General features: G+C 40.3%; 1 protein-coding gene across 4 annotated transcripts in view; it reads left to right on the top strand.

Annotated features, from left to right (window-relative positions):
- Positions 1-14,166, top strand: part of PCDH15 (protocadherin related 15) — an 853,821-nt gene that overhangs the window by 774,086 nt on the left and 65,569 nt on the right. For all 4 annotated transcript variants that reach the window (XM_087765707.1, XM_087765706.1, XM_087765705.1 and 1 more), the window contains 3 exons: positions 814-923; positions 1,696-1,836; positions 13,569-13,696. In XM_087765707.1, coding sequence (XP_087621833.1) covers positions 814-923; positions 1,696-1,836; positions 13,569-13,696 — 379 coding nt within the window. The remainder of the gene's footprint in view (positions 1-813; positions 924-1,695; positions 1,837-13,568; positions 13,697-14,166) is intronic.

Below are 14,166 nucleotides of genomic sequence, written 5' to 3'. Positions count from 1 at the left end.
GGATGAGTGCAAAAATTTTTTTTACTCATCACATTTTCTGAACAGATAACATTTGAACAATAGAAGAGAAAGCGTGAAATAATTCTTTGCTGTGTTTCAGGAGGACACTCATTATTCATACATGATGAAACTATGCTGAATAAGAGATGCTCAGTTTTCAGTGTTTGCAGGATACGAAGAACATGAGATACTGATGTGTTAGTAGTGTAATCTTTTTCTTTCTTTACATGAATAGTGCTCAGTGAATCAGAAACAATTTACTGAATGCTTAAAAGATGTGTCTTGGCTTTTAGTACCGAAATCGGTTGGCAGGAAAATTTTTGGATCTTTCTGAAGAGTAGAAATTCCTGTGGAGGTGCCTTTAAAGTGCTTACTGTTTAAATGATAGAGGTTTACCCATGAATGAACTTTCCTGCATGCATTTCTGATAGATTACTGAATTTTCTTAGTAGAGGTGAGTATTCTAAAAGAGCTGTTATGTTCTAAATGTTACTTGCAGTCTATCAGTCTGGGTTGGTTCTTGTGTTTCTGTTATTTTGTACTTATTATTCTCTGCTTTTCTGTTTCTCATATCAAAGAACCATTGTATCTTTATATTGCCACCTCTTGTCAGTTAGATTTCTTACCATTTTTTGCAGTTGCAGAGGTGAAGGTTAAACTTCTGCTTTTTTAATATGTCTTTCTGTAATAACAGATCCTCTTGCTTTGGCAGCCTAATAGACGGATGAAACTGCTAACCTGAGGAATAAGTTTCAGTCATCTGCTGTTCAGGCAACTGGAAGATAACACAAATACTTTTGTTCAATTCTGCAGACCCCCGCCGGTGAGTGAAAGTGCACCAAAAGGAACTGTGGTCGCAGTTGTTACAGCGGCCGCCTTGAACCAGACAATTGTATATTCAATCGTTGCAGGAAATGAAGAGGGTAGGTACTAATATTTTGGTCTTAGTGGTTATGCTGAGCCTAGTGTGTGCATCAGAAGTCTTCAAGAAATAGTGATTAGAAATAAAGCTGCTGAGGTGAAATCCCACCTCATCTGTACAAGCAGGAGGGACTGCTGTTATCAAGCCTTTAGAGATGAACGGAAGATCAGATTAGTTAGCAGAATTACAATAAAATTTAAAATACAATGATATTTTCACTGATGTGAAAATTCACATCGATGCCACCTGATGTGAATTCATGGCATACTGAAATAATATAAATAACTTTGATGGAGGTGGACTTCTATTTTAAGGCATTATAGACTTTGCCATGATGTAACCACAAGCATTAGATTAGAGCCTGATATTTAAACAAAACATTGTTCCTGCATTTGCATCCTTCTTGGGTGCTCTGTGATCCACCTTGAAATAAATCTTTAAGCAAAATTACACTAAATTAGTTGGAGGGATGTGGAAGAATTCCCCCTCCCATCCTCTTTTTTGTGAGAGTGGGCTGCTTCTCTTGTCTGCTCTTGCCAGCATGTCCTCTAGTTGGTTATTCCAATACCAGGTCAGATTCAGCTGCTGTGTTCCTTTGAAGACAGCTTCAAAGAGGAGTTATGTGGGCTTTTAGAGGCCTGAAGGAGGGATGGGAATGAGTTTCTGAAGACAGTGTCAGAAAAGAGTGTTATCACCAAAATAGAAGCGCTTGGGCATTAAAAAAAAATGTTCATGCGTCTTAGAAAGTTACTTCTGTTTTTGCTGGATTTCAGATGTGTTTGCTATTAATAACAGAACAGGCGTGATCTCAGTTAAAAAGTCTCTGGATTATGAAAGCGTGAAAAGTTATGAGCTTCGAGTTCAAGCAGACTCCTTACAAGTGGTACAATCCAATCTGCGTGTCCCTTCCAAAAGTAAGTTTAAAAATCCTTATTTTTAAATCTTTTTTTAATATATATACATATTGTTATTTTTTCAGGATATTGATAACCGCACTCTAGCTAGTGACCTTGTTTTGTTGTCAGAAATACGACGATGATGATGGTATGTGAGCAGCAGAGAGGGCATTTGTGGATCTCTCTGCTTGCCTTCCATACGTGGAGCTGATCAGTCTTGAGCTAAATCCTCACAAATCATGTCGATGTTACACAGTTGTAGGTCTCACTGATACAGACAAAAGTCATGTTTATATATAAACAGAGAGCTGATGGCACAAATTGAACGTTTTCAGTGTAATTAGGGCTTTTTGTGATGGAAAGTCACAGTTACTTTTTTGTAAACACATTATACAGCCCAAATACAGGCTTCCTCCCTGCTGGGCTGGTAACATCGCAGCAAACATTGGGACACTACCGAGAGGAATGGGGAACAGATACACAGCAAGGGTGACAGGAAGAAAAAGACTCCTTCAGCACCCCTGAGGAGTTTATTGCAACCCTGACTGAGAGCAAACTGGAGGCAAGGACCTGCTGTGACAAAGACAAGAAGGTTCTTTGCAGCATCTCTAGGCAGAAAGGAGTTTATAAACTGTTTTTCTTTTGCTCTGTCTCACGGTGGAGGTTTTCTTTTTCCCTTTAATGGTTTACTTTTTCTAATAAAACTAATTCAGAAGGTCTTTTGATGATTTTTTTTTTTTATCATTCTCCCTGTAAGGAGATCTGGGAAGTCTGGCTTTCAAACATCTGGGTCACTTAGTGTCCTGTCCCATCCTATGCAACTCCTACTTAAGCCACAGTTGGGCCCTAGTAAAAACAACTAAACATTGTGCAAAAAAGTATTTTGGTACATGTTTTTACACAGACTGTGTTTGTTGTCTCAATGTTTTTTTCCCTGTATCTTTGGTCTCTGTGAGTCTCAGTTTTCCCCTGCTCCAGCTAAGGAGCATCATGGATGCAATGTAAATAAGCCCAGGACAGTGGACTGTTGCACTGAGAAAAGCACAGTGAGGAATTGAACATTTGTTTAAAGGCTATGAAAATATTACCTTCTTTTATTTCAAATTGAATGTAAGATTATTTCAAGCCATTTGTTCTGCAGCCACACTTATTCCAGTATGAGCTGTGAGCCAGATCTGTCTCAGGTGGCTGGAGCTTTTTTCTCCTCTGCACTTCTACCAGTGTTAATCATGAAGCAAATCTTTAGCACTGGAAAAAAGCAGGCTCATCCGTACCAAAAACACCCCCGTGAACTAATACGTTGAGGGGAAAACTCCAGTCTCTCTTATTTATAAATGTCCGTCCAAGAGGCGCTGCTGTACCATCTCATTGCATTCACCTTTGTGTGAGCTGAGGAATCCCCAGGAGGCCAGGCTTTGGGTATCTGCTGCTCATTGATGTGTGTGTAAAATTCCTTCAAAAAAGGCTTGAAACCGTGAAATACAAATGGAGTTCAGATTTACTTCAGACTTCAGTTTTATGCAGATAACCAATATTTAGTTACTTGTCAATCCAGGGAGACAGGTGGGGGGAGACGCCATAAACAAAACGCCAGTACCAGACTGTTCCTAAACGTCAGTGAGATGTGGGTGCTTATCAAAGTGTGTGCGTAATAAAAGCTTCTTACAATTTTTGGAAGCTCCCAGTAATATAATGAGCAATTTTAGCTCACGTGCATCTGTTAAAGCATTTCTGGCAGTATGATGCTGTAGGGATTGTGTTGCCACGGACTTTGTTTTGATCTCTGTTCCCAAGGAGGTCTGCATGGCAAGCCAGGGGCAAAAAAATTTCCATCAGTCTTTCATCTGTCACTCATGTTAGACTGTCACCTTTCCACCTGCCCTGAGTAAGAGAGAATTCATTGCGCCCATGTCTAGGCACAGAGAGCACTGGGCAAATTAGGACTCAGAGCACAGTGTGATCCCTTTTTCTCCCTTGCTGCAGGGAGAAGTGAGCTGTGTCAGCTTTTTTGCTTTTGCTGCTCACTCTGGGCTCTTCGGCTGGCACATTGGCAGGCAGAGAGCCAAAGTGCCACCCTGTTATTGTCAAAGGTGACAAAGTTGTTTCATGACAGACAGAGTCTTTCCCACACTGCAGGTTGTGATCCACACAGTTAATAGTCTGAGGGTTACAAAGGAAGGGCCACCTTTAACTGACTGGGCTGATTCTGCTGTCCTTTTTCTATAATTAGTCTTCTAATTATTGTTCTGATGCATATAATAATAGCTGTGAATATTAGGGAACCCATTTCTAGTTTATTTCAGTGCCAGTTTGGTGCATATGCTTAAGAGCATTGTGTATAGATTAGAGATCAAAATTCGGATTTTTTGGGATAGTGATTTAAATAGGGTGTAAGTGTTTCTTCTGTATAAAGATACCACTGTAGAACCTGCTTGTGATACTGAAATCGGTACTTCATGAAGATTTGCTTACAGATTTTTAAAATTCTTAAAGATCTTAGACTTAATGGGCTTAAGTATTTGGGAACATGCCATAAAATGGGGTGATAGACTGATACATTGTACAGGGAGTGGCAGTTAAAATACATTCATCAGGCTTTCCAATGCTACCCATGTAACCAGTGGAAGATTTTTGGAAACTGAGCGTGTATTATCATGGATATTTCTTCTTCCTTAAGAGAGAATTGAGCGTGTGTGTGGTGTAACATGTAAGGATTATTCAGTGGTCGGAAGTTGAATTGTATTAACAGCAATGTAAGATTCTGTGTGCTGTGATAGCCACCATCGATGATGTGTCTGGAGAGGGAGAGAATGAGAGAGCTAGTGCCAGTTGTCTGTATTTCTTTGTGTCTGGGAGAGGTCCAGTTAAGGTTATATTCTGTAAAATGCGGCCAGACCATACACAGAGAGGAGATAAGGCTTCTGTGCAGTGTACAGCTTTTTTCAAATCTTTCTCTGACATTGATGAACAGATGAGGGAGTCAGCAGGTTCCAGCAGAGGTCTTTGGGCAGACCTCGCCAGTCAGGGAAGCAGTGGCCTCTGTATCCCTCTTCTGACTCATAGTCTGCACTAGAGCAGATCTCCCAACTGGGCAGCGGTTTTAGAAAGGTGATGGCTGAATTATTTTATTCAGGGACATTTGATAATGACTGGAGTTTGAATTTGGTCCAGTTTAAAGGAAGACATGCACTTGCTTTATGTGTTTGGATATCCATGAGTATACAGCATGTATTAGGCTTTGAATATGTACTGTGCTTGATGGATAGCTAAAGAATTTGGTAGATGTATAGTTTTAAAATACTTTACAAGTATCTGGCTAACTAAATCACTTATGTCTTTTTAATGGAGAACCCTTGACCTCTAGGTTTGAATCCTACATTTGTATGATGTATGTCTTTCCATTTTGTCGGCACCTTTTTCTTTCCTGATGAGTTTTAATCAGGTTAAATACTACTTCAGAGTTTCAGGGCACTGAATCGATGAACTACAGTGGAAGGAGATGAGACGGAATTACTGCACCACTGTGGGCTTTGGTGACATTGACATGATGAACCACTTTGGAGATAGGTGACTTTGAATGCACTTCTCTAGAGTTATGTGACATTGAATTAATACCCCACTCTGACACTCAATGGCAAGGAATTGCTGCCCGCTCCGGTGTTAAGATACCACTGAATTGGTGAACCATTCTGGAATTTGTTGGCAGTGAATTGATTACCTACTCTGGAGCTGCAACGATGAGCCCTTCTGGAGCTAGATAACGCAGCACAGATGAACTGCTCAGCCACAAAACCGTGCTGAATTTTACGAAACTCAGAAGCTAGGTACCGAATTGTTTTTAACTGTACGGTATTATGGAAGATAATTATGTAGAAGTAGGAGTTAGAGTTTTCATCTGTGCAGTGGAAAAGTGGATGATACTGCATTAAGTGTAACTAAGCTTGTCATTCAGTGCTAGTGCCAACTGATAGCGTAGTAATGACTGAATAAATATATGAGGAGAGAAAGTAAATTGAGATGTTGTTTGGAGTATGAGAACATAAAATTGGTGACTTAAACTGGATTTTTAAAATATGATGCTAAATCATGCAAAATCACACTCTTAGTTTCAGTGGAATCGAACTCCTTAAATAAGTTACTTTAACTGAAACTTTATATAATATGAAGCTGCGGTGCATTTTTACTTCATTTGAATGGAAGAAGAGTTAGGTTTTCTGATGATACTGAATTTAAAAGGTTGGAATTCTGGCTTGAGGAATCAGCAACTGGTGATGCTGAGCCCTGAAAGACCTTCAGTATTAATGGACTTCTCCAGTTCGGTTAAATTTAGTAGCTTGGGTTTTTTTTCTGTCTGCTCTTTGCTTCTTAGATTATCTATCACAATAGACCATAGTCTAGTAATATACTGTAGGTCAAATTAGGATTGTGATTATTAGCTTCCAAATAGAAGCTTTCAGTTCTCCCTCAATGAATAAGATAAAAAAAAGAAAAACTGACACATAAGGGGAACATCCCAAAACTGTGTGTGGCAGGATGTGTTCTGGAGTTGGAAGGTGCTGCTCTGTAATCTATCACAGAGCAAGCAGCTCCTTCCTTCCAGAAAGAGTTGTGAATTAGTGAGCTGAAGGGAATGTATCAGTACAATTAATCATTTACTAAACCAGAAGTACTTCTTGAACAAGAACAGGAGAAATACCATCTTTTACTTCATTTGAGCACTGTCAGCTGTTTGCGAAGTTTTCATCAGCATCTCACTGTCCTGCAGTTTGATACCCAGGAGAAATGCGGTCAGAGCAATAACCTTGTGGTAAGGAAGGAAGGGATGGGAGGAAGCAGAGGGGTTTATGGGAAACCAGAGGGAGCAGCGAAGAGAAACTGCTGCAGTAAGAAAGAGCAGTGGAGTGGTATAGACAAGAAGGGGTGAAGAGAGGGTTTTACCACCAAAGTAAACATGGTCCCAGTTTTAAGAATCAAAGCATTAGTGGGCATCTGGTCCTTGTGCCAGACAGATGAAACATGCACTGTGGTGGGAGACACCAAGGCTTACCACTTTGATCTGGAGAGAAGGCTGTATTTACAAGAGCACCAGAATATGTCTGCTTTTGAACACCACTGACAAAAGGGCCCTCCAAATTCCTCCGAGTACAGAAGTGGAGGATTCAGTCTCATGTTTTCCAGTGTCCACAGTTTACAACATCTGAGAAGAGCGCATCTTTTCATTCCCCAGCTCCATCCATATGACCCTTTCAGCCTGCCACTGCACTCTCGCTCACTGAACTGCTGCCGACAGCAGTTGTCATTTGCTCTCTTATCTTGATTTATCATTGCCGTCTGTGCATAGCTTCACCCGTCCTCTGTGGCTGCTCAGCAAGGTAGCCTCCAGGCTGTTCAGGTGTCTGTCTGCAAATGGACATGGATGCAAACAGATTGTTTAAAAATTCAGCCTTACAGGCGAAGATGTTACCAGTTGGCACAGTGCCGCGTGAAAGGTTTGTCTTCATTAGAAGTGATCTGTGTTAACAGCTTCTTGCTCAATCAGTTGTTGAGAGGGAGGCCAGAGGGAGTATTTCTGACTGCAGGTTGCTCTACTGTAGATTTTGTCTTGTTTTGATTGTCTCTAAGACTGACTGTGAGACGCCTCTGCCTCCCAAGTAAGTTGTGTTCTCATGGCAGGGGTGAAAAGGGGGGCTTCTTGTGTCGTGGACTTGTAAATGCAGTGGAACTCTCCTCTACAGCCCTGATCTCGTCACCTGCATCTTCATTAAGAAACTTCTGGCATTGCTTGTAGTCCCACTGTCATCTCTCCCACATCCTCTTTTTTATTTTTGCTTGCACTCTTGCTGACTTCATTGGCTCTAATTAAAGAGTAGGGAAAGGGAGAGCAGCAAGTGCGTGTTCCACATTCCTAGAGATGCAAGAATAATGACAGAACCACGTGGTTGGTTTTACTGTCTTTTAAGAGGAATTAAAAAGCGATGAGAAGCACTGCAAAGAGTGAATTTGTTGGTTTTTACAGTTGTGCTTGCACTGGCTTGATAAGCAGATTTCTTTTTTAGAAATTGCAAGTGCCATCTTTGTGTTTGCATCCAGCCTGCTACAGGTGAGAACTAAAACAAGATAGCCCTCCAAACTCTCATGGGTGCTGCAGAATTCAGAGTAGCAGGAATTTTTATTAAAAATCAACTTAGAAGTAGATTTCAACAAGCAAGACGTAAGGTATCTCAAGAGTGTTAGACCCGCTGAAGGGCAAATACGCTGCCATGTCTTTTCATTTCATTCAGGTGTGCTAAATATTACATTCACTGCCAGGTGTGAATATGTGATCTTGGTAGAGATGTTTTTATTTTGGTATCGAAAGATTTTTAAGCAAAAAATGCACCTTTGAATTTATTATTTACATGTTTTATTCATTCAGTTAGAACTATTTTTCGCCTTTGGCACAGCCCCAAGCAAGAAGTGGTGCATACCGATTCCTCAGGTGTATGCAGAGGCACTGCCCCAAGGAGGAGTATTTCTGTTGTCAAATTGCTGCTGTAATCCCAGCTGTGAGGCAGGGCTTTGCTGTGGGTGTTAGAGGGTAGAAGAACAGTTCTGTCTCTCCTGTAATGTTTTGGGTTTTCTAATTGCAAAATAAACCTTTGGGAATCATAAAGCGACAAGGGATGAAACTAGTTTTGCAAGCAAAATTCTGCAACTGCTCCGTACTAATTGGGAACGATAGTTTTACTAAATTAAATATGAAAACGAATTCTGTATCCCTGTATTATTGACTTTTCAAGTAACCTTACATTTTTAGTTTGAAACATGTTGCAAAAGTTCGTGCTGATGGTATTTTATAAGTTGGCTGCCATGCCAGTCCCTGAATCCGGGAGATGTGGCAGATGGACAAAATATGCTGCACAGCCTAAAGAGCTGCGAATCTGTCTCCTCTGCTGCACAGCTCTGGGGTAGTTTCCCTGAAAGACACTGGGACAAACTTCAAATTTCTCTGGGCAGCAAAGCAATGTATTTTAGAGAGACTGCTTAAAACCTGAGCTCCCTTTCAATTAATTATTTGGTAGAAAAAGATGTTTTCTATTTATTTAAATCAGACCTTGGATCAGTGCTGTTCCAAATATGTAGCTGTTTACGTCTCGTCGAAGCTTCTTTTTGAACTGTTCTTGATCAGCCACAGCATATGATGAGCTTCTTCAGGCTTTATGGGCACATGCTGATTTAGATCAAAATGCCACTGAAAAATACTCGGTGCCGATTCCTATTTGGTTCTGCCAAATTTAGTAAGGCGAGATTGAGTGCAGCTGCAGTTCAGTTTCGTTTACCTGCCAAAGCACAAAGTCTGCTCGACAGACTTGTAAGACAGTAGTAAAGCAAAGTGCTATTGAACCCTGATGAATTACAATTCTCATTCGCAGTTTGATTAAAATGAACTTTTAAAAGGCAAGAATCTGCTGTTACCTACTGCAGAACAAACAGCCACTGCTTAAGTTAGATGCAGGTTTTTTATGTTAAAATTCTCGATGCATGAAGAGCAGCTGTATCAATGGCTGGTCTGGCATATTATAGAAGACAAGTGCAGTATCATTGGTGAAAGCATAATGTAAAACAAATCTGGTGGCACTCAAAGCATAGTTGACACTGTCCCAGTGTTCAAAAAGCACTGCTTTAGTTCAACTTAATTTCTGCAATCTGGCAAGAAACTACAGGCTCAGATGAATCAGGCACATTATTAGCACTACTTAGATAAGCAGTGACGCTGGAAAAGAGTTTTCAAGAGTGTTTGGGAAAAACTTCTGGAAATGCTAGTAGTACACACCAGTTCTGACCAGCTCCCTGGAGTTTTTGTTGTTGTTTTTGTTTTCTGTGTTAGTCCTTTATGATCTACTAGTTTTATGGGTTTCAGAGGATCCTCAGGTTTCCTTTAGAGCAGCTTTCAGGATATTTTCACTCTCCTTAAGCAAATCACAGAAGCTGAAAGATCCAAATGCCTTGTCTTCTAGTCTAGGGAGCGATCAGTTAGCTGGAGCAGTGCATGCAATATGTTTGGTTCTTATAAGCTGGAGATAAGTTACAAGCAGCTGCAGCTCTGTGTGCTCTGTGCACTGCAGCTCACCTGAGGGGGGTCTAGAAGAGAGGAGGCAAATGGGACACAGGAGACCTTGCAGGAGATCGTGGTGCAGGAAGTTCCTTTGCGGTGCATTGTCTGGGAGGCTGACCTGACCTTCGTGACTGAACTAATTGGTGTGAAAAATCCAGACAATGAATGTATCTTAGCAATAAAAACATGCAGTAAAACTAAAGAAACTGTTTGCTTATCAAATATAATCTGCATACTTTGTGTGCAGAGAAGCACTTCCCTTACAGCTGAAGGAAGGCAGTTGTAGCATTCAGTCAATTTTCTTCTCTGCTCTTTTTGGCCACCTTGGCAGTCCTGTACTGCTTTGTCCAGGGAAAGATCCTTTTCTTCTTCACCTGGCCAGCTATTTAGGTAGCTCAGTCACAGTAATAAAAGTTATGCTTTGATTGCATGAGGTCTCACAAGAAGTACCATGGAGGAGTAAATTCTGGTTTCAACTCCTGGAATCCATGAAAAAGAAAGTAACTGGAGCTGGATTCCAGATGTAGAATACCAAAGAAGCAAGGTTTTACATACATGGGGATACAAAATTTCCCCTCTGGAAGGTGAGTGTAAATATTGGTGTCCTTTGGTGTTCACTGTCCTACCTGCCAAGGGTATCGGTAACTAACAGTGCACATTATATAGTGGATGCTGTTTCCTCCCTTTGGGTACCAGAAAAGAGGGCTAGAGCCACATTCAAACAATGTTTAGAATGAGCATTAACAATTTGGAATATGAAGGAAAAAGGAGTCTTGATGCCAGAGTCTGAACCAGATGCTGTAAGAACGTGCTCAGGCTGGGTGGCCTTTTCGGTCAGGCAGGGCACTGGAGGCGCAGGGGTGGTGGGCGTAGGAGCACCATGCCCTGTGTCTCTGGGCACCGGAGCCCCGCGTGCAGGGTACATCTGACTGAAGCAAGCAGAGCGGCTGGAGACATCCCCATGGTGAAGGGTCTGGCATGACCTTCGCACACATGGCACAGTTTCTGATGAGAGATTTTAATGTGCGTTTCTTCTAGGCTTATCCGTTGTGAGAATAAGGCAGGCTCTGTAACTGGCTGGGAGTCGTTCACTACGGCCAGCTGTAGGTTGGAATCAGATAAAAAACACACGGTAGTGAGGAGTTCACAGATGCCACGTTCCCCTCCATCTGCCAGAACGAATGAATTATAAGCTGTGTATGAAAATCAGGCAGTAAGATAAGGTGAAGGTATATGTTTAATTTAATGTTAACGATGCTAATGTTATTCTGTATATTTGCAGGATATTTAATTTGCTTTGTGCTTAATGTAATAACTTTCATTTCTCATTTTCAAAGCATTCAACCATCACTAAACAAATCAGCATTTCGGCAGCTCAGAGAACTACCAGCAAATTAAACAAATGTTTTTGAGCAAATTGCAAAGCAAACTTCGCACAAGGCTAAGCCACCTCACCAAAACTGGCTTGAAATGATGAAGATAGTAAGCACTATGCAAAAGATGTTTAATTTGCATTAGAGAGAGCTAGTGCAGGTTAGCAAATGCTTAGTCCTACCAGCACCGAATGTGATACTATTAGGATCTTCCCTACAGCAGCAAACTGGTGCCAGCCACTGATAGAACTGTTTGCTCAGCAGGGCAAGGTCACTTACACACATTGCCTGTAATCCTGCTTCAGTTGCCTTCTTCCCTGAAGGGTGTAGCTGCAGTGAAAAAGCCTGCCTGGGAATCTCATCTTTCTCAACAGGGCTGCAGTTTCTGACTGTAACTTAGTATTGCAGCCAGAAACATTGAGGATCCGGTTTAACAAGAGCGAGATTTGACTATTCATAGGACCTCACAATACCTCTTTGACAGAAATTTTTCTTCACTGTAATAAATAATGTAGTCAAGGCAAGAAGTGTTCTTTTAAAATGATCATAAGCAAACTAGAGATGATTACAAATAGACGATTATGTCCACATTACACACATTCAGATGTTGGATTATGGCTTTTTTTTTTCACATCTGTAACAAAAGAGCTTGTTATGAAGTCATTTTCCCCATGAAGTAACAGCACGTATGAATTGTTTAACATATCTGCACAGATCAGTGTGGGAGGTGAATAATTGATTATTCCTCTGAGGAAATGTAATTTCCTTTTTTTCTTTCCTTTCTCTTTTTTTCTTCTCTCCATACTAATGCATTGGATGGCATTTTAGATGTTTTTCTCAGATTTCAGTTATTTTATGAAGTCCTCATTTGTTTCCCATCAGTTGGACCATCAGATAGACAGAATATCTTTGGTGACTTTGGCAGTCTAAGAAATAGTCTGGGTTTTAATTTTTTTGTCCCCTAAAGATACCGCTACTAAGCTCTTCCTAAATGAAACTGCATTTTGAAGCTAACTCAGATCAGCATGGCACCTGTGCAACATTTAAATTACCCTGGCAGTGAAACACGCTGGGAAAACCAACTCTGAAATGAGGCAATTTATCACTTGAAAATGTGGTTTTAATGAACTGGATATCATCATTTCCAGCAATCTTTCTGGATTATACAATTCTGAAAGAGACAAACAGATGTTGGTATAGATTCCTGCACAGTTGAATCTTTTTTGCATTAGGTCCATAATTTTTGCTAGATGTTTTTTCCTTGCAGAAGGAGAGGGATGTTTATTATTGTTCAATGGGGTGGATCAGTAACTGTTTAATAAAACACAAATTAACAGCTGTATTTTGCTTGAAGGTGTGTTGAACCTCTGGGGGGGAAGTTCTTGAGTTCCCGTGGGCCAGGCCAGGTTCGTGCTGAAAGACAGGCTTAGGCATGCATTCAGTTAACACAGTAAATTCATTAGGTGTTGAGGCTGCTTAGCACATGCGTGGTCAAACCTCTCCGGTGTTTGTGCTTTATGGCTCAAGCAGGTAAAGAAAATGCTGCATTGACCTGCAATATAAAGCATCATGTCGTTCATCCGGAGGATGTTTCTGCCAACGCTATTGCGTGAACATTTGTGAGTTTACAGACACCACGGCAGAATCGCGCATTAGGTATTTGCATGGGAGTTAGTAATAATTAAAATACATAAAGCAAGCTGTCCACATGAAGTGGACAAAACAAGCCGCTGTTTGCAACATAACTACTAGTATACGTTCCTTACCTCTTTGTAACGCTTGTGAGAATGTAATGTGAGCAAAATCCATGTTACTAAAGTACAATATTCTTACTTGTGCTTTTCTATTTATTTGAAAAATTAGTTACAGGTCTTTTCTTATATTTTCCCCAAATAGCTTGCTTTCTAAAGAAAGCCATGGCAGCTTTTTGCTTACAGGCAAATTCAGATAGCCCTAATAGCAAAGTGCAGGCGTACAGATAATGGGAATCATTTTCTATAAAGGTAAAAATGTCAGCTCAAGATTCATTCAGAAAACATGGCAAATGCAGAAACAATAAAGGTAGAGTACAAAAAAAAAAAAAACCCATGAAATCTCTTTACTTCCTTCAAGTTCATACTTTTCATACCAAATGTGCTATTATTTCTAATGTATTTATTTTTACAGTGCTATCCACGCACTCATTTTACATGACCTGTTTGGGCTGTAAATGTTTGAACTCCAGTAGGTGCTGAAGATTTATTGCCAAATGTTCTATGTATACTTTTCATTCCTCCTTTTAGGTAATACAGCCAAGGTATTTATTGAAGTGAAGGATGAAAATGACCATGTGCCTGTCTTCACCAAAAAAATGTACATTGGAGGAGTGTCTGAAGATGCCAAAATGTTCTCTTCTGTGCTTAAAGTTAAGGTAAGACTGAAATTTATTTTAAATAACATTCATTTGCAGTGGAAAAATGTTTACTCACTGGTTTGATTTTTCACAGGAGGTTACAAAATGCGTTTCTCCTAAAACTGCTTGAGCTCCTCAGACACTGGCAGTAATTTCCATTTTATTTCTTTTTATAATCAAGTATAGTGAACACAGAATGGGTAATTCTTCTTATAAAATCAGTGTTTGAGTATGAATATGAGTGTGATGGTTTCCACTTGTGTGTGTATGATTGGCATGCATCGGCCCAGTATTCCAGCGGTAACTGACACAAGGTTGATTTTGAGCTTAGAAGAGTTTTGCATGTTTTATTTCTATTGAATTTATTTGCTCATTTTTCATTTGAAGAATCGTAGGTATCATTTTAGATACGTTAATATTTAGAGGATTCTTTTATGCTCTACACTAGTTTTTAACTTCAATCCTTCTGACTACTTCTTTGGCAGGAG

This window comes from Nipponia nippon, unplaced genomic scaffold, assembly GCF_047370975.1.
Source record: "Nipponia nippon isolate SJK-2023a ecotype South Korea unplaced genomic scaffold, ASM4737097v1 scaffold_3, whole genome shotgun sequence".
NCBI lineage: Eukaryota > Metazoa > Chordata > Aves > Pelecaniformes > Threskiornithidae > Nipponia > Nipponia nippon.
The sequence above is the reverse complement of the archived record's forward strand: the minus strand, read 5'-3'. Positions and strand labels throughout refer to the sequence as shown.